Source organism: Dermochelys coriacea, chromosome 23 (assembly GCF_009764565.3).
Source record: "Dermochelys coriacea isolate rDerCor1 chromosome 23, rDerCor1.pri.v4, whole genome shotgun sequence".
Taxonomy (NCBI): Eukaryota; Metazoa; Chordata; order Testudines; family Dermochelyidae; genus Dermochelys; species Dermochelys coriacea.
The window spans coordinates 4,218,101-4,241,826 of NC_050090.1; the positions used below are offsets into that span (position 1 = coordinate 4,218,101).

Here is a 23,726-nt window from a genome sequence, read left to right on the forward strand (position 1 = left end):
ATCACTTTTATCTAGAAGAGGAACTGATACACAGGCTGTCATCTTCCTCCTGGGGCCATGACAAGGAATCTGATGATGGGGGAGCCCTTTGAAAGAGGGATGGTGAGACAGCTGGTCAGAGTGACTCTTGTCTATTACAGTTATAACTGTATCACTAAAGGAGTACTTGTGGCACCTTAGAGACTAACAAATTTATTTGAGCATAAGCTTTCGTGAGCTACAGCTCACTTCATCCGATGAAGTGAGCTGTAGCTCATGAAGCTTATGCTCAAATAAATTTGTTAGTCTCTAAGGTGCCACAAGTACTCCTTTTCTTTTTGCGAATACAGACTAACATGGCTGCTACTCTGAAAACTGTATCACTGTTCCATTGTGCTTCCTTGTCTTTTGTATCCACCTGTTGTGATCTTATACTTCGAGTGAAAGCTGTTCTGGGTAGAGACTTGTATGTTATACTGTGCCTTACACCACGAGGATGGGGACCTTTAGGCACAAATAAACTATCGATGATAATGGAATCTCTTCATCTGAGTTAGGGGAGTTATATTTAAAACAAACAACCCTCCCACCCCATTTGGACAAAGGTTTCCAGCTTCCCTTTTTTTATTAGTCAGTTTCACCTACGAAAAAAGCCACATGATGGGGAGAAAATCTCTCCAGTTTTAAGAGGAGGATTGCAGAGGGGTCTTGTAGAACAAACTTCTGCTGTTACTTAGGCTTCTGGACTCCCACTCTGTTTTTAGAATGTAAACTAATTTGTACCCTTCCTCTCTTTTATGTTGTGGAAATATGTAGGTTTACCCTGAGTTTGAGGATCGCAGGTCCTGTTTACCTCCAGGATCTTTTCTAACCTGTTCATCCGATAACACCATACGATTCTGGAACGTGGAAAGCGACATGGAACCTATGTTCCAGAAGAACATTTACAGTAACGTAAGCACCATAATGGCTTTTTGTTTTTTGTTGACAGGCACACACAGCTTTAGAATAATGGGGCCAAATTCACCTGTGGCTTACCCCAGTGTAAAGCCTGGCAGATGAGCCTTTAAGTGTACTACAGGGAGGGAAAATGCTAGTGGTGGAAATTATTTAAAATCTCTCTCCTGTGCAGGAGTATTAGGAAAGAGAGCACAGCTGAAAAATTGGTTGGTGCTGGCTAGAAAGAAATTGAAGTGAGTGGGATATTCTAGTTCAGTACCTCTCTTCAGCAGTCACCTCTCTCTTTCACATGCATTTGTCTGACTCAAAACAAGTTACTTCCAATTTAAATCAAATTAAAGCTATGAGGTACCTAGCTTTTATTTTAAACCTGTTCAGAGGTTTTACAATGATCTGAAGAATGCAGGGTTCCTGGATATCTTATTCCTGCCTGTAGGAGCAGTTCCTAGCCACATTTATCAGTTCAGCTAAGCCAACAATATTCTGTACAGATTTGCCTTTTTTGAAAGCAAGAGATAGGGATTTAGTGGCTAAAGAACAAGACTGGTAAACTGATTTCACCTTTCTGTACTGCATTTTCCATCTGTGAAATGGGGATATTTACCACCCTTGCAAGGGTGTCTGTGAGGCTCAGTCAGTATCTGACAGTGCTTTGGAAGTAGTGTTGGCTAGAGGCTAGAGCACTGAACTGCAACTCAGGAGACCTGAGTTCTATTTCTGCCTCTGCCACTGGGTAACCTTCCCCCTCTGTGCCTCAGTTTCCACCTCTGTAAAAGGGGGCTAATGACTGCTCTCCTTTATAATGCACATTGAGATCTGATGATGGAAAGTCCCATATTACAACTAGGAATGATGATGATTTGAGTTCTTGAGATTGCATGAGTTAGGTGCACATGTCCCATTGAAAGTCACTGGGACTTGTGCTCTTCACTCATTCAAACGTTTTTGTAAATCCCATCCTTAAGATACTAGTATACTATTGAAGTCAAAATTACTGTATTATCTGGGACTCTAGTAAGCGTTCCATTGTTTATTGTTATGGTATATGACTAACTTGCTCTTTCTTCCCCCTCACAATATAAAGAACTTGCTGAAGGTTGTGTACATGGACAATAATAATCAGCATTTGCAAGATTCAACCAGTGTGCCTGACAGAAATGAAAATGCAGGATATCTAGATATGAAAGCAGGTGTTCGTGTGATGCAGGTTAGCCCTGATGGCCAGCACGTAGCCTCAGGTGACAGAGGAGGCAACTTGAGGCAAGTATTATCATATCATCAACCGTCACTTCTACTCTTTCATTGAATGTTGCACGTTTTAACAGAAATGATCCTGGAAATGCTAGCAAAGCAGCTACAGGTTCTGCACCTGTCAGGATACATCTGTCAGGATACCCCTACGTTCTCATTCTGCCTTTCTCTGCTAGGTTAAAGAGCTCTTTAGTACCTGGTATTTTTCTCCCCCATCAAGGTACTTGTACACTGTAAGTCACCTCTGTCTTCTTTTCGATAAACTAAACAGATTGAGCTCCTTAAATCTCTCATTGTAAGACATTTTCTCAGTCCTCAAATCATTTTTTGAGGCTTCAGTGGGCTTACTCAATGCTTAAAGATAAGCATGTGCTTATGTGTGTTCTATCCCTTTCCCCGCTCTATGTCTGTCTTGTCTATTAAGATTATAAGCTCTCTAGGGGCCATCTGCTGTTCTGTGTTTGTACAGTGCCTAGCACAACTGGGCCCCATTTTTGGTTCGCCCATAGGCCACTACCATAATAAATATGATTGATAAGTGCTTTGCTGGACTGGTTCCTCTCCTTCCCCCGCTCCATCAATGTGTAAAATTGCTGGCTTTTCACTGCTGCATTTTCATTGTAGGATACATGAGTTACAGTTTATGCATGAAGTGGTTAAGGTGGAAGCTCATGATTCAGAAGTTCTCTGCTTGGAGTATTCCAAACCAGAAACTGGTAAGTATTTGAAACAAACTCTAAAATCTATTTGAGGAAAATAACAAAAGCACAGCTGAACACATGGAAGGTGCTGAAAGTATATTGAAGGATTATTTGTGTTTCTTTGGCTTCAGTCTGCATCAAGCTATGTGTAACTTTAGTTTAGCAGAAATATTCATCTAAAACTGCCTTCTGTTGATTAGCTCTGTTATATTAAAAACCTCCAATAAAATATTTATTTTACTGGAAAAATGTGTTTTAAGTACAATGAGCTTATGAATCTGACTACACGTGCTCATTTGTGTAAGAAGATTCCATTTTTACATTGTAATTTTTCAGAATTTGACAGTTCAAACAAATGTGGCTTATTTTTAAAGGAAACAAATCCCCATGCCTTTAAAAATGTCCCTTTTTAACGTCTCTAGGGATGGCACTGCTGGCTTCAGCAAGCAGAGACCGACTGATTCATGTGTTAAATGTAGATAAAAATTATAAATTGGAGCAAACTCTGGATGATCATTCATCTGCCATAACAGCTGTCAAATTTGCAGGTAAGTTTCCAGACTTCATATTAACACTTATTGTTTCTATTAAACTTCCATTGATCTGTCTCAGAGCTGTGAAGGGAGAACTTCAATGACTTTACAATAGGCTTCTAATTTTTTCTTTAAAAGAATGTCTCCTCACATAGCTTGGCAGTAGAGCTGGGCAAATAATTCTTCCCCCTCCTCCGCCCATTTGCTGGAAGTTCAGAAAAATTGTGGGTGGGAGGGATTCAGTTTGACTCAAATCAAAACCAAAAATTTGCACACACAAAAATTAAATCAGTGAATTGTTTTTGTTTTTGTTTTTTTTGATGGTGGGAGGGAGCACTTTTAAGTGCCTGGAGGAGAAGGTGGTGAAGTCAGCTCCCTTATAACTGTCTGATGTGGAGAAGGGATTTGAACTTGGATTCCTACACTGCAGGGGAGTGTCCTAACCTCTGGGCTGTGGCATATTCGGGGCAAATCTTTTTTGGTTCCTCCTACTGAAGCTGTTCCACCATGTATACATTAAATAGTCATTGGAGCAGGGACTCGAACATGGGCACTTTCACATCTTAGGTGAGCGCCCGAACCACCAGTCTGTTCTTGCTCTTTTCCTGACCCAGGGACTAGTCATTGTCATTCAGAGTGTTAATTCATAGATATTCATAATGACAAAAATTACCCCAGTTTGCAAGAGTGGTTTCCCATTATGTTAGTTTCCCCAGATGGGAAGCAATCTTTGGCATGTTCTCATAACTCTCTATTTGTCAGTGGAAATTTGAAACCAAATCCTCATCTGATGTAAATTGAGTAGCTTCATTGACTCTCTTATACAGCCTAGCAGATTTACATCTGCTATGGATCTGACCTTTAGATCTTGAACATTTAATTTTTAAAAGGAGCTACTTAGTGCAATTTTAGCTTTCTTGCTTTACAGCTCTTCAAAGGGAGGTATTGCAATGAATTCCTATTAGGTCTTGGTGCCTACCTTAAACTCTGACTTCATTTTTCCTTCCTTCCTTTTCCTTCAGGTAATGGAGAAGTTCAAATGATAAGCTGTGGAGCTGATAAAAGTATTTATTTTCGCACTGCACAAAAGGTAAGTTGTAGCATCCCTCTGTAGATAGCAGCTGATCACTGGCAGAATAGTATCCTCTCTTGGGGTGTGTACTCTCTCTCTTTAACAAAATTGAAGTTACACTGTATATTATAAACTTGCCCCAGAAAAATCAACTTGAATAATCTCTGTCTAGAGTTTGAGATTTATTTTAAGGTCCTTGCGGGCACTATAGATTTATAGGGTTTCTATAGCAGGGATTTATTGGCATAACCTGACATGGGGTGGCCCATTCTGTATGGGATTTTTTTACTGTACCCATAAACACAGGTGGAAAAATTGTTGACAGAAGTCAGGGTTATATTACAAGAAGCAGAGTGCTTGAATCTTGTTTTCTGGTCTGTATGTCTTTTTATGCAGATTGCAGATGGGATTAATTTCATTAGAACTCATCATGTTGCTGAAAAAACCACCTTATATGACATGGATATTGATATCACACAGAAATATGTAGCTGTTGCCTGCCAAGATAGAAATGTCAGGTGATCTGTTTTATTTGCTTTATTTATGCAGGCTCGATTATAAAACATGCTGTCTCTAATAGAGAGATTTCCTCAATATGTCTGAATAACAGGAATACATCTCAAGGGTTGTCTGGTAGCCTTTGAGTCGAGAAACTCAAAGGTCAGAGAAGACACCAGAGTCTTAAGTGCCCTAATAATGGCCGTGTCCATTTTTAATGAAATGGTAATTCTTTATTCAGTAATCCCTCAGACAAATGGTACTCCAAGGTTCTTTAGCATCTGTGATGCTTTGACCCCATCTTTGAAACCAAAGCTTGCAGCAGTTTTAATAAGCTGGTTAACCTGAACCATTTGTAAATGTCCAGTTCTTCCAAGAATTCATTTTTAGATAATGGTTCTGGTGGAACCAATCACTGGCAAATACCAACCTGTCCTGTCCAGTCCTCATTGCTGGCTTTCCACAACATCAGAGTACTATATTTACCCCCACAGTTTTTTTCCAAAGGTCTGTTTCACTTACAATAGATAAGTTTGTTATGTTACTGGCCTGTTTGTTGTCCTCCATAAGCCAGGTATGAAGTAAGCTCTCATTATAGAAACTGTTTGTACATCGTACTCTTTTTGAGACAAGTTCCATCTTCCTCTGCATTTAGAAATTGCTTAGCGCATTTTTTTGCACTGTTGAAATCTAAGCAATAATGAAGAAGACTTTAGAACTAAAACACTGCACAACGTACAGCAAAAATTTCAAACTGCTTATGAGAGAATAAATGCAATTTTAAAATACCCTGAATATGTAAACTAAAACTGCCATTTATAAATAGTTCTATAGCATTTTGGCAAAGTTATTTCTTGGTGTATAGGGCTAGAACTTGCACCTAACCAGAGTTTCTAGGTTCAAGTCAGTCTTTTAAAATAATAATTATTATTAATAACCCAACAGATTTTCCCCTTTCAGAAGGTCTAGCTGTACCAGAGGGGTGGTAACATGCTTCTGTGAGGTTGCCAAAAGGTGACATCTATAGGGAGACCACATATAGCTAAGTGCATATGAGTTCAAGCAGCATTATTGTCTAGAGAGTTAGGACCTGATTTTTTTCCAGTGTGAATTGTGGGTGCACGGGATATCGGAGACGAGGCGCTAGTCTACATTAGTCTGGTGAAGAGAGCTCTCCCATCAGCATAATAAAACCACCTCCGTGAGGGGTGGTAGCTGTGTCAGCAGGAGACGGTCTCACACCAACATAGCACTGTCCATACTGGCGCTTAGGTCTGTGTAACTTATGACTTAGTCACCCCCTTGAGCGACATAAATTCTACTGACACAAGTAGAAATATGTACAAGCCCTAGGGCAAACTGCAGAAGCAAGCCGCTTTGTGCTTTTATAAGCAGGGATTTTATAAAGGCCTTTCTTGATTTGAAAACTGCATGGCAAAGTTACCCTGTTCCATTTGTTATGTGTGCACGTAAGGCAAGTCTTGACTGAGCCAAATCACTTGTCTACTGCACACCATTAAAATAAGGAATGACCTTCTTACAGAGTATACAATACTGTCAGTGGGAAACAAAAGTGGTGCTACAAGGGATCGCAAGGTGATGATGGGTCGTTACTAAAGGTAAGCAAGTCATTGCTGCAGCTTTTAAAGTGCTCTGTTGAAACTTGTGCTATGGGTACAAATATATGAAATTAAAGCATAATGTTATATGTATTGCATGTTTGTATGTCTAAATTCTAAAGAGACATAATCTGATGTAGAGAGATTTGCTCAGTGGTTTGAGCATTGGCCTGCTAAACCCAGGGTTGTGAGTTCAATCCTTGAGGGGGCCATTTAGGGATCTGGGGCAAAAATTGGGGATTGATCCTGCTTTGAGCAGAGGGTTGGCTAGATGATCTCCCTAGGTCCCTTCCAACTCTGATATTCTATGAAATATTTACAGTCCGGTGAAACATATTATAGGTGTTTGCAAGGGACTATGGGATTGTTCCAAAGTTTCAAGATCACATGAATGGTCCTTTTAAAGAATCAGGTTATGCAAATTATCACTTGGAAAGTCCCATCAACTTTGACAACTAATCAGAATGCCAAGTGGAATGTTAGCTTGTTCTGTCTGCAGTGTTGTTGTAATCAAGTTGGTCCCAGTATATTAGTGGGACAAGGTAGGTGAGGTAATACCTTTTTAATGGATCAGCTTCTGTTGGTGAAAGAGAGAAGCTTTCAAGCTACACAGAGCCACTCTTCAGGTTTGTAGATCTTGAAAGCTTGTCTCCTTCACCCACCGAAGTTGGTCCAATAAAAGATATTACCTCACCCACTTTGACTGTTCTGTGGAAGATGCACATGCCATTACAAGGACATGACCTCTTGTGAGCTTTCTCTCCCTAGGATTTGTTACATTTCATGTTAGCAAGGCAGGAGTCACAATGGTCCCCTGGTTTGGATGAAACTATTTATTCTTCCTCTTTCCCTTGTCCTGGCAATTGGAGTCAGTTGCTCTTGATCTCCAAGTGTTCTCGACAAGTACATCTTCCAAGCTGACACCAGCTTTCTTCGTGTCCTTCAGCAACTTGAACCACTTTCTCCCCCCCCCCCCAGCTCTTTCTCTTGGTCCTTGTCCCATGACTGCTAGCTCTTGTACTCTCTGGCCAACATATCCCACATCTCCTTGTCTTGCATAACTGTGCAATCTCGGTCAGTATGCCCTCAGCTTTTTGATGATGGGCCTACCTGCGTCATGGCGCATAGTCTATCAGCTCTTATCTTCTTGGCATTCAACTGAGCCTTCTCATTTTGGCAGTGTGACATAGTTGTTCTTCTCTCTTCCTCGTTGGCCAGCATTCCGACCCATACATCGTGTCTGGCCTAAGCACGATCTTATACACTTGGCATATTTTTATCACAGAGAATTCCCATCAGCTCCCTCCATTTACACCAAGCACTCTTCATGCAGCTGCTAGCATCTTAACATTCCCATCAGGGCTCAACGCTGAACTGAGGTATTTAAATTGTTGCACAGACTTTAATTTTATACCATCTAGTTTTACTGGCTTCTCATTGTCCCTCTTAACAAGGGATTGCATATATTCTGCCTTTTGTCAGTTGACTTGTAAGACATTTGCTTCTAATGCAGCCCTCCGTAGTTCTAGGTCTTTTTCCAGTTCACATTTATTTTCACAGCACAACATAATACCAACAGCGAAAAGCATGTTCCATGAAGCCTCTGTCTTAATCTCTTACACCAAGGTGTCCATTATAACCAGAAATAGGAATGGGTTTAAGGCCGATGATCCCTGATCTAGATCTACCCTCCTTGTTAGTGACGCACCGAAACCACAGCTGCTTCTCACTACTGTTCTGTTACCCTTGTACATGTCCATGATAGCCTGAATCTATGTCTCCGGGAGATTGTACGATCACAGACACCACTTTAACAATTCTATAGGAACTCTGTCATAAACCTTCTGCAAATGCACAAATATTAAGTGCAATTCCCTGCTTTTCATTCATACTTCTGCAATATCCGAACTGCAGACATGGCATTCCATTGTTGACTTTTCTGACATAAATCCAAATTGATTGTGACTGACTTGATGCTCCAGCTCCTCCAAAAGTCTTTTCTCCATAGTTCTTTCCAGCCATTTCATCGTGTGACTCATTAACTTGATGGGATGGTAATTTCTACATTCTTGTACACTTCTTTATGCTTGAAAACAGGGACCAATGGGCTCTTCCTCCACTTGTCGGGCATTTTTCCAGTACAGAGAATTAAGCTGAAAAAGCTTGTTGTCTCCACTTCCCTATGGCCAAACGCTTTAAATGTCTCAATCCAGTCCCACTGCCGTTGTCCAAGTCTCCACCATGGTTATAGTTCTTGGGAGGTTGTTGCTTGCGCATACTTACCTCAGCTGTTTCTTCACATTCAGTTCATTGAGCAGTTTCTCATAAAACTGCTGCACCTCCTAATGATTTCACTGTCACCCATCAGCACTTTTCCGTTTTTATGTTTGACACACTTTACAGCTCCCAATTCCTCAGTAATTCTTTGCTTAGTCTTGGCTGATCTATATATTCCTCTTTCCTCACCATTCATTAGTAGTTCTGCGTATAAGGCTTTAAATTCCTGACCCTTAGCTGACCCATTAGAATGAAACCATTTATTCTGTCCTAATAAGAAGTGTCAGTCTCTTGCTGATCACTTTTTCCCCATTTTGTTTATTTCAATTTATATAGTACTATGCTCTGCACACCTCTCTTGAAATACACAGCCACAACACTTTTTTAAAAACATCAGTATAATAATTTAGTTCTTCAGTCCTCTATCCTGCAAGTTTGCAATTAATAGATTTCCCTTTATTTCTGACTGCCATGGCAGGAGAAAAATATCTACTAATCCCACAGGTTGCCTACAATATTCTGTACCATCTACAATCCTTATGAACACTTCTCTCCCAAAAACCTGTGTGTGTGATGGTCTGGGAGAGATGGGTGAATGAAAATGATGAAATCCAGTTTATAGTGTGGATCAAGGGAGGAAACAAATTCCACAGTCAGAGATCCCTCGTGTTTAAAGAGCTACTAGGATCGCCTGTCTTGGGAGTTGCCCTTTATCCCAGATACAGCATTGCCAACACTGTCAGCAATGGCTGAATGTGAGCTGTTAAGAGCTGCACCTTTGTTGAGATGTTTTTGCTGTGGTAGGGATAAGAGAGTCATCCAGATGATGGCTTTAGAAGTGCCAGTTGTCAGTGTTTCTTTTTGTTCTGGTTTTGAGTCGGCATTGGTGTATTGTGCAGCATGTTTGATCAGTTCTTCCTTAAGAAATCTCCGTCCAGCTCCCATCTTGAGAGTTCTCTTTATCAATTCAGTTGTCCTATTTTCTCAGAAATCCAACCTCTTGGTAGGTTCCCCAGAGCATCTACTCTGTTCAGAAACCTGAATCTGCTCTGAAATAATCTGATAACTGTTTCTTCAAACCTTTTGGAGTATTAATCCCTCCAAGACAACATGTCTACTCCTTTGTTTTTTAAAGAATAATACCTCTGGGCATGACAGAGCTGACTGGAAATCTACCAGTTCAACAGTTTCTAATGCTCTCACAACAGTAAATATGTATAACTCCATAATGTGTGGTTGAAATTATTTGGGCACTGTACTTACAGTTAACTAACCCTGTGCTCTTTAGGTTTTGGAAGGAGGATGTGCAGTTTCTCCTAATAAGAGGAATTATTTGAAATGTATCTTGTCTCTGCAGGTACAGCTGGATCCCTCAGGAACTTTTCTAGCAACTAGTTGCTCCGATAAGAGTATTTCGGTCATTGACTTCCATTCCGGCGAGTGTGTTGCAAAAATGTTTGGCCATTCAGGTGTGCTTTTCCATTTTATCATTATAGTTGCTTATCTCAAGAACACTTAACCTAGAATTTAGCGCCTGTCTCTTCCACTAGTCATTTCACTTGTGAATTGAAAACAACTAAGTTATTAAAGATTTCCCCAAAGCATTATCCTAGCCAACAATTTCTCAGGTGAAACTTTACCAGGAATAATCCTATGTGTTCTAAACGAACAATAAACTATAAAGCATAGTTAGTAGTAAAAGGGACATAATTTTTTAAAAAATGCCTTTCATTAAATGATCTTAACCAGCTCTAATCATAGTTACATAATTCATTTCATCCAATATTAGCATATTTTAGAACGTTTTTAAACTCCAAGCACAACACAATGTTTTTCGATTTGTGTGGTATTGTCCTCTACACAATACGTTTTTCCAAAGCTTTTAGAAATATTTCAATAGTCTTATTGTAGATCAGAATATTCAGTAAGATATCAAAACCTGCATGCTGACTTAACACTAACATCCAGAATTGTTTGCATCCAGAGATCTAATATTTAGGAAATGAGAAGTTTTATCAGGAATCACTAGTAGCTTGTGACTTAACTAGGGCTATTCCAGTGAGAAAAGAGGAATACGATTGATTAAATTAATTCAAATTAGGATACGCCCGTAATTTAACTATGTCAACTGTATCTTCAGTCACTTCATATCGAACCAAGAATATGCCCTTACTAACCAAAACTCATTTTGTTCCTAAAATCGTTTGAATAATACTGAAAATTACTACACAAATTCATTGTCTTCTGAACAAGAGACCAATAGGGCTTAATTTCTTATGTTCCAGAAATAGTAACTGGGATGAAGTTTACCTATGATTGCAAGCATTTAATTACAGTCTCAGGAGACAGGTACGTATGATTTGACAAAATATGTTTATGTCAACGCTAATTTGAATGTAATACTTCAAGGGAAAGTATTAACGTAGGGGAACTATGAATATTTTAACACATTTACTCAGTAAGCCATCATTCCTGGGGGAGGGGAATGGGAGGGAAGGGAGGAGGCTCTGACCCTGAGCACACTCCCATCAAAGTTACTGGGCTCTTTGTGTGTCTAGGTTTGTCCTAGAATACACAACTCATTATCACTGGTAGCAATGGTGAAAGCTGCAGTGTAGCCAGGGTGCAGGCTTTTTTTATTCGCTATGTAAACATAATTTCTAACATCACTATGATAGAAAACTGCACCGTGTCTATGCTACAGCTCCCATCATTGCTACTGTCAATGGAGCATCATCAATGGAAGATTACAGATCTGTTTTAACTAAGTGTTGGCTTTAATGGGAGTTGGACTGGGTCTACCAGATTGGAGCTGAATTTGATGGTATGAACAGGTGAGGTGGTACCTGATATTTCTGATTTTGTTTTGTGGCTTGATGATGGTGTTTGGAGTAGATTTGGCTTGATTTTGAGGGTGTTGGGTTGGGGTTTGGTTTTTTAATAGCTCTGGGTGGGTACAAGCTCACTGAATTGACTTGATGACCATTGGCTAGAGACTTTATTCGGAACTGAAAGAGTTCAATAATTTGTAGCATTGGATTTTGTAAACCAATTTGGGATTCTTCAGCCTGAAAGGTATTGCAGAATGCAAGACATTCCAGAATTTTATGGTCCTAAACAAATCTTTTTTATCAACAGTTGTGTGTTTATATGGCACCTTGGCCCTGAGATTACAAACCGTATGAAACAGCACTTAGTGGAGCTCAATCAAATACAACAGCAGAAGAAAGCCAAGGAATTAAACTGGTCTAATCAAATCAGGTATTAAAGTGGGCTTTCCTTAACTGCTTGTTAGGAATTTGATTCTATTGCAGCTCTTATTAATAGCTGCAAGTTTTCGGCAGCTCCATGTTTGACCTTCTATGCAAATTATGCAGTGAGCTAATGTGGATATTGAATAATTTGCAGATGACCATAAAGCTAAGTTTATGGTTAATATACCCTTCCCCAAGCAGTGGTTGGGGGTAGGAAAAGGAACTGCACAAAACTTGGCAGGTAGCGGTAGGAAGATATCAGAGGGGAAGGGTGCAAGTGGTTGTCTGGGTTAATTGGGGGACTGAGCCCTGCCTAGGGGTAGCTGGGTGTGGTCAAGTAGGGGCATGGCCACTGGGGGAGTGGGTCACTGGAGTTGGGTGAGTGCTGGGGCAGGTAGGTGGGTGGCATCTGGGAGAGTTGGAGGAGCCTGGGGCTAGTATTGAGGCTCCCTTGCCATCTGTCCCCACTCATCAGCCGTCATCACCTCTCCACCACTTGCTGCAGCTGATGCCATGGCTGCCCACTATTTCTTCCTTGCTCCGAATGCAGCAGGGGAAGCAGCCAGACAGGACGAAGACATGTTCTGTTTCTGCCCAGAGCTGGGCTCCATGGCAGCATCTCTTGGCCCACACGGGGAACTACAGCTTCAGCCCAGTGGTTGGCCAAATGTGTGCTGCATTGCCTACTGGTATTTTGGGCTGGTAGCCTGAACTTCCCCTGGGGATAGTGGCCACTGTTATCTGAATCCAGAACTTTCAAATATAAGACACGTGCATGAGTAACAAGTAAGGCAGAGTGGAGCAAGGATGCAGGTAACGGTTGTACGCTTACATTGTTCCTCAGGCGGGAGACCTATGTTGCTGTGCCAAGTGGAAGGATGTCCCAGAAGGCAGAAGAGCCGACTGACTACGATACTGATGAAGAGAGAGAAGAGGACTCCTCTCTGCAGACTCCAGCCAAAGACTTTGACACAGGCATGCGCTCCAGCTTAGTGTGTCAATCAGTTGTGATGTTTATGTAAACTTACTGTCTTTTTGCACTCTCCTGCTTTTACACCCTGAGCCTTTTGGAAGTTTTGTTGGAGAATCACAGAGGAGGGAGAGAGGAATAGAAAATATTCTAGATAGTCAAGGAGTCTTTTTTTTTTTTTTTTTTTTTTTTTAAACTTCAGTAGAGTGGGAGCATGTTCCTGTGGTTAAAACACAGTGTAACATGGTTGGCTGGGCTGTGACCCTTTAGGGTCAGACCATCCTGTTTCACGCAGGATTAGAAATCACAAGGTCCCACACTCTTCAGCTCATTCCCCTGCAGCAAATGCTTCCCAGCATAAGCTTTATTGCTTATCTCAACAGTCACTTGGTTTTGTTTTTCAGATCCTATCTGCATACTAACTAATGGCAAGCTACCTATGTGGGCAAAGAGACTGGTAAGCTGGGCGTTATTATGTAGCTGTATAAAAGAGCTTTATTTGAGAGGAGGGATGATGCAGTGGCTAGAACTAGCCTGAGACCTGGATTCATTTCCCTGCTCCACCACAGACTTCCTGTGTAAGCTTGGGCACGTCACTTAGCCTCTCTGGGCCTCAGTTCTCCAGTTATACAATGGGGACAATAGCACTGGGGTGTTGTGGTGATAAATACATTAAAGATTATGCAGCTCTTTGAGATCTTTTGATGAAAAGCACTATCTATGAGCTGGCTGGTATTGTCGTCCACATATCCCTCATCTAACAATAATAGCAACAAATTGCTGGCCGCATTTCTCTCCCTTGCCTTAAATATACCCATGAGAGGGGCAGGCGCAAAGATACATAGAATCTAACATGAGCTTCATGAAAGGTGAGGCATTTGACAAGATTCTGACTCTGCAGGTATTTTTTTATTGGTGCCCCATTTGCAGTTGCATTAAACTCTCTCATAGCATGATCACTAAACCTGTGTTTCTGTCCCACTGCCAGTGCGCTAAACAATTATTGGAGATACAATTGGGCACTTAAAAAGAAAGATGTCATCCTTTGCTTCCCCCATTTAATTACACAAATGATTAAAAAAGTACGGGGCATATGAGATGTTTTAAGGAGTCTCCGTCACTTTCCTGCATCTGCAGGTGCCCACTTTTACAATGATTTCAGAACCCTCAACTCAAACAGTTTGACCGTGGGGCAGGAGTAAACGCTCATATAGTGGCCATGGATTTGACGACATAAACCAGATTTATAAAAGGGAGTCATCCCAAACTCTTTCTCTTCTTCCATTAATTTGAACTGTGCCTGGATAGTCTCCCCCAGATCAAGACAGGTCATCCAAATTCAGAAAGTGCATTTCTTCTATTAGTAAAACACGAGCCACCAATCAGTATGGACTTTTCTGTTAGAATCTTCAGCAAAATGCCTTTCCGTTTAATCTACTAACTGCAGTTCTCCAAATGCGTAACCTTCCGATCTCAAACTGATGTCTTAGCGGCTAAGTAAAACAGTGATTTTTTTTTTTCTCTCAAACACATTGTGTTTGTTCTTAAAATATTTTAAATTTACTCTTTTCATTACTTTAACTTAGAACCGAAAAAAATTATTGCAGTTGCATTTGATCCCTAGAAACTACACACACTGCTTAAAAACCTGGAAAACTTTCTTTCTGTAGCTGGGAGAGGCAGAAAATTCGGACGGTATGACGTTTAACCCAAGGGTGAATTACCAGCCACAAGGACGATGGGCAGAAAGTGCTGACAAAGAGCCAATTAAAACCCTTTTAGACACAGACATTAGTTACTTTACCCCAATAAAAAATGACTTCCTGGGTGACACTGAACTCGAGCCAAAGAATCTGGACCAACTACTCTTGGAGGTTAGTGATCTCATGTTGCTTATAGTTAAGATTTGTTTTGACTGTCCTCTCTTTATTCGTTTAAGAGAACCAAAGTCACTTTGTTCAGAATAAATTTCATTTCTGTCAATATCCCTTGTTTGTTGCAGTTGTTATTTATCATTAAATACGACTCCTGGGCACTTGTGTCCACCCTACCTTTGTATAAAGAACCACATCCAGCCATCTCTGAGAATGTCTACGCTACAGTGCAGTCAGAGATGTGATTGCAGCTTGGGTAGGCATACCTGTGCTAGGTTTCATTTAGCTAGCACAACTTAAATAGCAGTGAAGATGCAGCAGTGTGGGCTGTACGAGCCCGCCTGGAACTCTGGATACATATTCATGTTCCTAGCCTGAGCTGGGATCCATGTCCCATCTCGTCTTCACTGCTATTTTTTAGTTGCGCTAGCTAGATTAAAGCTAGCACAGGTATGTCAATGTGAGCTGCAATCACGCCTCTGATTGTAGCGTAGACACGACATACCCTTAATGTCTGCAGGCCAATGCATAGCTTGAGAACCTTTTGTGTTTTTAAGAAGAAATGAAGCTTTGTATTTCCTACAGACTGAGAATTCCCCTAGCAATGTCATTGAGGACTTCAAAGGCCCGGATCTCTTCTCAGAGGATGAAACAAATCAGGAGCCTGAATCTCTTGAAATTAGTGGAAACAGCATATATGATGCACAGACTGGGGACAGCTCTTTAGAGGCAGAAAGGTTAGTATTGCTTCGCAGTAAGATTAAATTTGAATGTATTTACATATTAGCCCTTCCTTCCTTTGCCAAATTAAAACTATTTGTAGAGCTGTATCAAGGTATTCATTCATATGTTCATCTTAGCAGTTCATAGGTCTTATTGGGCTGAGTGTCTTGTGTGATCTAGAATTAATTTCCCCAAAGTACTAGCAATTCTCTGTACAGCACCTAGCACAATGGGGTCTTAGTCCATGTCAGGGGCTACTAGGTGCTACGATAATAACTGCAAGACCGACTAGTCGAACGTTTCTTATGGTGGAAAAAGTCAGTTTGCGGCTGGGGTCAGAAACTGGGAAGTGTCTGCTTTTTAAGGGCTTTCCATATAGCCACTTGTCTAGCCACCTCCCCTGGTGAATCGCCATGTCTTTGTTGTGAGGATGCATTGTTAAGCTCTTCTGTAGTAAAAGGACAATATAAGGCTATTTATGTTGCAAAATATTTCACTTGAAGGCCCTAGTTAGGTTAGAAAACAATCTGAACAACTATTGTTGGGCAGATTGGAAGAACATAAGAACAGCCATGCTGGGTCAGACCAAAGGTCCATCTAGCCCAGTATCCTGTCTTCCGACAGTGGCCAATGCCAGGTGCTTCAGAAGGAATAAACAGAACAGGTAATCCTCAAGTGATCCATCCCATGTCGCCCATTCCCAGCTTCGAGTAAACTTGGCTTTATATCATTTGTTGCTCCCTCTCCCCCATTGATGCTGTAAGCAAGTGATGCTCCCCGTAGAGTTATGGGTCAGCTGCATGATAGTTGGGACATTTCTCTGCCCTTCCTTCATAAGGTAGTACTTGCCTCCTTCACCACCCTGCAGTTAACTTTCCTATAGATCTGGTTGCAGTGTTGAGTATGTAAGGTGCAGGAGTTCGTTCCTCGGGTTTTCTGAGCTCCTTCTTCAAATCTGTTCCGCTTATTAGACCTTGAATGTGTCTCTCTAGATCTGGTGAAGAGAAGACAAGATAAAACTACTTATCCGTAATTGCTGCTTGTTACTCTACTCTTTCCTGTCCTCCTGCTATTTTCCTTCTGTCCTACTTGCCTGGTTAATATCCAGCTCTTGGTTTCTCAGATGGCTCAGAAAGCTTCTCGCCTGAGAAGGATAAGGTGGCAGTTCTAAAGTATCTGCTAAGTTTGAGTAATGGTTCTTTATAGTCTACCATCCAAAGACACTTGTTTATGATGTGGATATTCTGAGACTCTCAAACAGAATTTAAAAACTAACTTTTTTCAGTGTAACTTCTAAAAGTTCAGTCACTCTTGTTGCTAATATTCTGATGTGGGGACTACCTCTCAGGATGAAAGAGTATTTTAGTCTCAAGAAGCAGCAGGCCCAGATGGTCAGAGGTATTTTGGACATTAGGAGCCTAGATATCTTTTGAGGATCTGGGCCTCAGTCCTGATCCTTCCTGCTGAGCCTTTGAGCTAGAATAATTGTGATGGTGGGATTTTTTTTTTCCACTCAGTGTTATTCATCTGTGAAAGCCAGACTGGAATTGCCAAGTCATATAATATAGATCAAAATTACTATGTGATGTTTGAACACCACTGACATGATGGATTGGATTTAAATCTAGTTGCCTACAGATGAAAGACCCTCTCTGCCTGAGTTATCGACTCTCCCAGTGTATCATAAAAAGGCCAGTGCTTTAACAGCGCTTTGAAAATTGTGAGAATTCTTAATGCATCAATCTGCTTTCTCCCTTTTTTTTTTCTTTCATTTTCAAGTAAATATGTGAAGGAGCTACATCTTCAGCCTCTTTATCAGAAGGAAGTCAAAAATGGGAAAGACAAAGGCTGCCCTGTCACATCTCTGGATTCTGAAACAGCTGCTTTTGATCGACAACAGGAAGGTAAGGTTTGAAAATACAACAGCATAACCAGCCTTTATAATATTAAAAGGTGGGAGGGTGATAAAGCAGCAGGTTGGGGCTTAAAAATCTCTACTTGTATATCCATGGCAGTTCTGGAAGTATTTAAAACAGTTTTCTAGGATAAGGCCCCAATTCGAAAACGCTGTTAAAGCTGGGGGTGACTCTGAGCCTGTGAATAGTCAGGGAATACTTGCACATTTAAAGTCTCACACATGCTTGAGTGCTATGTTGGTTCAAGGCTTACAGACCTATTTGAACACCTGCCTGTCATAACGTGATTTTTTTTATTAATAAAAAACCTAACGCATGCCAGACTCCACCATCAGTCCTTTTGCATCTCTTCTTTAACTCTTTTTTTCTTTCTTGATCTGTGTAATGTAATGCTAGACGAGGACTCGTTGGGCTCAGATGGAGACTTGGACGTGGAAATAGAAACAACTGATTTGGACGGAAACATCCGGAGAGACAGTTCTTTACCCCAAACCCCAGAACAAGAGAAGTACCTGAAACATCATTTTGAGACCTTGGCAGATGCCCATGCGGAAGGTACCACTTAAGTTCCAAATAAATTATGAAAATAATGCCATGTATGGTGCCCCTTTGACCCCAGCGGCTCACCAAAATTTGGGGCTTTGTAGGGTTGTCCTCATTAAGATGAGAAATTGATGATACAAATCAGGTATATGTTTGTGTGGTCTTGGTGACGTACAGAAAATGTCCAGAGGGTCCTGTTTCCCTGCACATAGAATCAAACATTTCCTCTCTCAGAAATCCCATCTGCCCCTCTAGGGGACTCTGTGCCTCAGGAGCCCTGTCCCTCTGCTTCCTTTCAGGATCGCTCTCAAAGCTCCTTCCTCTAGCTTTCTGCCTTCTACACCCATCCTATAGCTTGCAACCATTTTCCTAGCCTGTGTCTGCAGCCAGGGAAACCCCTCAGTCCACACAGCTCAGCACTGAACTGCTATGTGGCCCAAGGCAGCAGCTGGTTAAACTACCTGAAGAAGCTTGATTTCTCCATTGAGCATGAAAGAGTGCTGGGCTCACTCATTGGCTTTAACAAGTCTGTGATTGTCTTTGGATCCAAGCCATTAGCACCTTTCAGCATAACAATATGTAATGTTTCTGTACCCATGCGCCTCAATCATAATGACTGTATATTAAAATAAATCTGTGTAGTGTGGTAAATTCACACCCATTTTCCATCTTATCTGGAATTGTTTTGTATAGTAGGATCAGCCCCTCCCATTGAAGTCAGTGAGAGAGTTTTGCATTTGAGTTAAAAGATCTTATCTTTTTCATCTCAAAGCCAATACAACTGTCATGTATGACTCGAAGACTTAATTATTACCACAGCCTGTCTAACTGCTTGTTGGCTTTCTTCGGGGTCTTTCAAGGAGCTTCACTTCTGGCAGCAACCTTTGAAATTGCTTCATGTATGTGAAGTTCTTCTATTTGCCTTTATTAGTATGTATTCAATATCTGGAATGCACACAGTACTGAGGCTTAAAGTGTAGTTCACTTCAGAACCCAGGCAGATTGCACATGATTCACTCTCTTGAGGCACAAATCCTATGGCCTGTCTTGTTTTTTCTACTGTGATTCTGTATTAGAAATCAGATGGTAATAAATTTCTAGCTCTGATGTAGCACTTTTTTCATTCTCTGGTCACAAAGCACTTTACAAAGGTGGTCAATATAATTATCACTATACTTCATTTTGCCTGAATATTCTATCCCTTTCCCCTGCTTTGTGGGTGTCTAGTCTGCTGGACTGTAAGCTCATTTGGAGCTGGATCTGTTAGCTGCTGTATAGTGATTAGCACAATTGGACCCTGTTCTCACTTGGTCCCTGGGCACTACCCTAATAAACAAGATTTTTTTTTTTCCCTCTCTTGAACTTTTTCATTATTGGTCTGTGATTGTAGAGCAGTGGGCCTAGGGAATCTGAACGCAGTTCTGATGGGATGTTTCTCTTTCCTTAAACACAGAAAAGTTTAATGGCTGCTTAAAGGATTTGAAGCCACCTGAAGATGTGGATGACGAAAAAACCATGTTCTTGAATCCACGTTTGAGTATTTCTGCAAGATTTCTCTCACGCTGCCAGAAGAACAGCAGGTAGGTGCAGCGTGTTTCCTGGGTCAAAATACATCTTTTCATATGGTTATTTCCCCCTTTCACTCACCAGTCTGTCTCAATATATCCTGTTTATAGAGCATCAATCACCATAGTATCTGAAATAACTTAAGATAGCAAGATACTTGGTGCAGAGACTTTGTCTTGTCTGTAAAGTGCCACTTACTTTTTATTCACTTTTTGTCTGTCATTTGAGTTCTCAGAAAGTGGTACTGTTCATCAGTACGACTCCAGCTGCTAACAGTATAAACTGTTTTTTCCACCAAATGCATCCGATGAAGTGAGCTGTAGCTCACGAAAGCTTATGCTCTAATAAATTTGTTAGTCTCTAAGGTGCCACAAGTACTCCTTTTCTTTTTGCGAATACAGACTAACACGGCTGCTACTCTGAAACCTAGTTCTTCTAATCCAAGTCAGCTGGATAAAAGATAGTGACAATGATTTAAAGGTCAGGGGTTTCTAAAGCACCTACACAGTTTGGAATTGCTTATCTCCTTGACTTCCAGTGCAACTTTAATCATTTTAAATCCATTAGGTGCTTCTGAAAAATCCTGCACTAAGTCGATAAGGCAGCTGCTTGTGGGCATTCCATTAAAGAGGTTTCATTTCAAGCTTTAAAATGCAAGTTGAGCATCTTGGCTCTAGAAAGTAAAACATATGGACTCTTGCAGGGTCTAATCTTTTCGGAAACTCAAATAGGACTTTAATATTTCACTTGGGAACAGAGAGGACTAACCTAAAGTATTAGATTCAGGTCTTTAAAGGACCTGAAGAAGAGCTCTGTGTAAGCTCAATAGAAGTGTTCCAATAAAAGTGACCTCATCCTCCGTGTCCAACAACCAACCTGGGACAAACACAGCTACAACAACACTGCACACAATATTCGAATGTAGCGGTTCTCAAACTTTTGTACTGGTGACCCCTTTCACATAGCAAGCCTCTGAGTGTGATTTTCCCCCTGCCCCTTTATAAATTAAAAACACATTTTTCTATATTTAACACCATTATAAATGCTAGAGGAAAAGCGGGGTTTGGGGAGGTGGCTGACAGCTCGCAACCCCCTATGTAATAACCTCATGACCCCCTGACCCGACCCCCAGTTTGAGAACCCCTGATCTAATGTATGTAAACTGACAAATATCTTGTCTCTTGGCTGGTAGTTTCAGGGCTTTCATGGTAAAGCTCCTTGTCTGTCATAAAGGTTGCTTGGTACGCAAGTTTAACTGATAGATCAAAACTGATTCAGACTCCTGTATATTTGCATCCAGGCTTGCCACTGCCTTTCTTCCGAGAGCACGTCAGCAATTGCAAAGTACTACAGATGCAACAGACCAAGTTAAGGAAGCAAGTAGATTATCTAGTGAGTCAAAGAATTCAGAGGTATGCTCTTCTTCCAAAGAGAACCCTTCCTGCTACAGAATACTGAATGAGACACTGCGTCTTATTACAACAAGTGACCGAAGTGTGACAAAGGGTGTGTTTTGAACCCCAATCCTAGAAACTGTTTGACCACAAATCACACTGACTGGATGGGAAATTTTCAACCTTCAAAGCAATAAACAGTTAATAACATAGTTCATTGTTTCTTGGTCTAGGGCTCTGTGTAAATCAAAATTTTTAGAAAATTCATAAGAGCGTAAATGGCAAAGTATTGAATTTTACAGAGTTTGCACAGAATAAATCTTTCAAGTAAATTTAGTCAATTTCAAGGTTAGAATGAATTTTTACAAGTAACATTTGAGACTAGTTACTTGTAAAAATTCATTCCATCCTTAAAATTGACTAGTTAAGAAAATTTTTTGTATTTAAAGTCTTTTTGCAGAGATTTTCCTGTTTAAAAAAAAAACCAACCAACCACTCAAACACAAACAACTTAAAAGATCACTGTTTATTTGGGGGCCATGCCTTCCATGAAATTATGATTTACACAGGGCTCTAGTTATCTTTTCCAACAGTTATTTTTTTCCCCTCCCTGTTCTCCTCCCCACCCCCAGAGGTGATGGCATTAAATGAACTAGAGAAGGACAGTCCAGTGGTTAGGGCTTGAGAGCTGGGTGACTTGATCCTCTGCAGACATTTTGTGTGACTCTGGGCAAGTCACTTAGGCCCAGATCCTCATAGATATTTAGGCTCCTAACTTCCATTAAACTCAAAAGCCTAAATACCTTTTGAGGATCTGGGTCTTAGCCTCTCTGGGCCTCAGTTCCCCATCTCTGCAAATGGGGATAATAGCACTGTCCTGCCTCCCAGAGGTGCTGTGAGAATAAAAATAATAAAGTTGTGAGGCATTGAGATACTGTGATGATGTGGGAAATAGAAGTACCCCAGATATGGATCCTCCAATCAGAGACTAGCTGGTGTATTGCCCGTGATGATATCCAAAGCAGAAAGGGGACCACTGGGTTTTCCGATGCTCAGTGGCATTTGTGACACCACCTGTTAGGAAAATCACCGTTTGACATGTAAACTGAATCAATTACAAATTCACTTTCACAATTAAAGATTATGAGGCTCTCTAGTGCTATGATGATAGATCAACAGCTACAATACAGCAGGATTTTCATTGTTCACTTGCTTCCTGTTTTAGCAATGTTATTTGCTCTCAGCGGGGAAAACAGAACTGTTACTATTAATGTTGGAAGTTGAGGGGGGGAAAAATATTTTCATGAGTTTTGTAATTTTAAGTCCACCTCTGTATTTCCTGTATCTAATAAATACTGGTTTCCTCTGTGTTCTTCTTCAGTGGAACATAGCACAATGGCTACTGCAATATGAGAACCAGGATATATGAAACGTAGAGTGTATGTCTTATTGAGAGGAAATGAAAACTCAAGGATGTGATTTATTAAAGTATGTAATGTAGGTGCATAAATCCAATTTGAAAATCAACAGGACTGGAGTATTTTTTGAAAATTCCACCTTAGAGGATTATTTCAAACTTTTGTAACACACACTGTAGCCAAACTAGGATCTTTGTTATATTGGTTTATTTTCCAACTTTTCTCTGAATATTTATTATTCTTTTTTTTAAAAAAAAGAAACCATTGGAAGAAAAGCCCCTTGAGGTGGTGGAAAAAACAGACCCCAAGGCATGCAGTCCCTCAGGTAAGATGCTGATTGATTTGTAAGACGAGATGCATGCTTCATTTGGGAAAGGGAGAAACATGGAAAATGACCCAAGCACGCTTCACATTTATGTACACACACACACACACGGCTGGAAACATGATTTAACACCATTTGTCTGTCGGAGTATAGCAATATAGGTCTTAAAAAGCTTGGGTACAATTTTCAAAAATATCTAAGTTCCATTTTCAAACTTAATGGGACTTAGCCTCCTAAGTCACTTAGGTGCTTCTGAAAACAGTGCCCTTGTCTTCGGTTTCACTTAATGACAGTGATGTCCGTAATAAGCACACCGCACTTTGAATCTTCAGAGTTGCTGTAGTAGCTCTCGCCTTTCCTCCTGACTTCCACAAGGTGGCGATGTTTGCTCTCCTCTCTTCAAAAGACCTTTCTTTGTGTCCCTTGTTAATTCGTAGTAGCTTTGCTTGTCTCAACACCAGACAGAGAACCCTTGAAGTAAAAGTTTTAAGGTGATCAGTAATGTAAATGGGCCTGTTTTCCTCCACTAATAAATTCTTTTGACACTTGAGCCTTGAACTCACTCTCTGCCTTCTGTGGAAACTCTCCCGTGACTTAATCTGCTCTAGTTTCAGAGTAGCAGCTGTGTTAGTCTGTATTCGCAAAAAGAAAAGGAGTACTTGTGGCACCTTAGAGACTAACAAATTTATTAGAGCATAAGCTTTCGTGAGCTACAGCTCACTTCATCGGATGCATTGAAGTGAGCTGTAGCTCACGAAAGCTTATGCTCTAATAAATTTGTTAGTCTCTAAGGTGCCACAAGTACTCCTTTTCTTTCTGCTCTAGTTGTAATTGGTATTAGACTGAGATTATT

General features: G+C 40.7%; 1 protein-coding gene across 2 annotated transcripts in view; it reads left to right on the forward strand.

The window, feature by feature from the left end:
• WDR62 (WD repeat domain 62) overlaps positions 1-23,726 on the forward strand; it is a 41,898-nt gene that overhangs the window by 14,642 nt on the left and 3,530 nt on the right. For both annotated transcript variants that reach the window (XM_038382338.2, XM_038382336.2), the window contains exons 10-28: positions 796-933; positions 2,024-2,199; positions 2,815-2,906; positions 3,314-3,439; positions 4,447-4,514; positions 4,893-5,014; positions 6,538-6,613; positions 10,248-10,359; positions 11,176-11,239; positions 12,029-12,151; positions 12,989-13,119; positions 13,519-13,571; positions 14,785-14,988; positions 15,574-15,725; positions 17,491-17,615; positions 18,024-18,182; positions 19,624-19,750; positions 21,037-21,148; positions 22,807-22,873. In XM_038382338.2, coding sequence (XP_038238266.1) covers positions 796-933; positions 2,024-2,199; positions 2,815-2,906; positions 3,314-3,439; positions 4,447-4,514; positions 4,893-5,014; positions 6,538-6,613; positions 10,248-10,359; positions 11,176-11,239; positions 12,029-12,151; positions 12,989-13,119; positions 13,519-13,571; positions 14,785-14,988; positions 15,574-15,725; positions 17,491-17,615; positions 18,024-18,182; positions 19,624-19,750; positions 21,037-21,148; positions 22,807-22,873 — 2,227 coding nt within the window. The remainder of the gene's footprint in view (positions 1-795; positions 934-2,023; positions 2,200-2,814; positions 2,907-3,313; positions 3,440-4,446; positions 4,515-4,892; positions 5,015-6,537; positions 6,614-10,247; positions 10,360-11,175; positions 11,240-12,028; positions 12,152-12,988; positions 13,120-13,518; positions 13,572-14,784; positions 14,989-15,573; positions 15,726-17,490; positions 17,616-18,023; positions 18,183-19,623; positions 19,751-21,036; positions 21,149-22,806; positions 22,874-23,726) is intronic.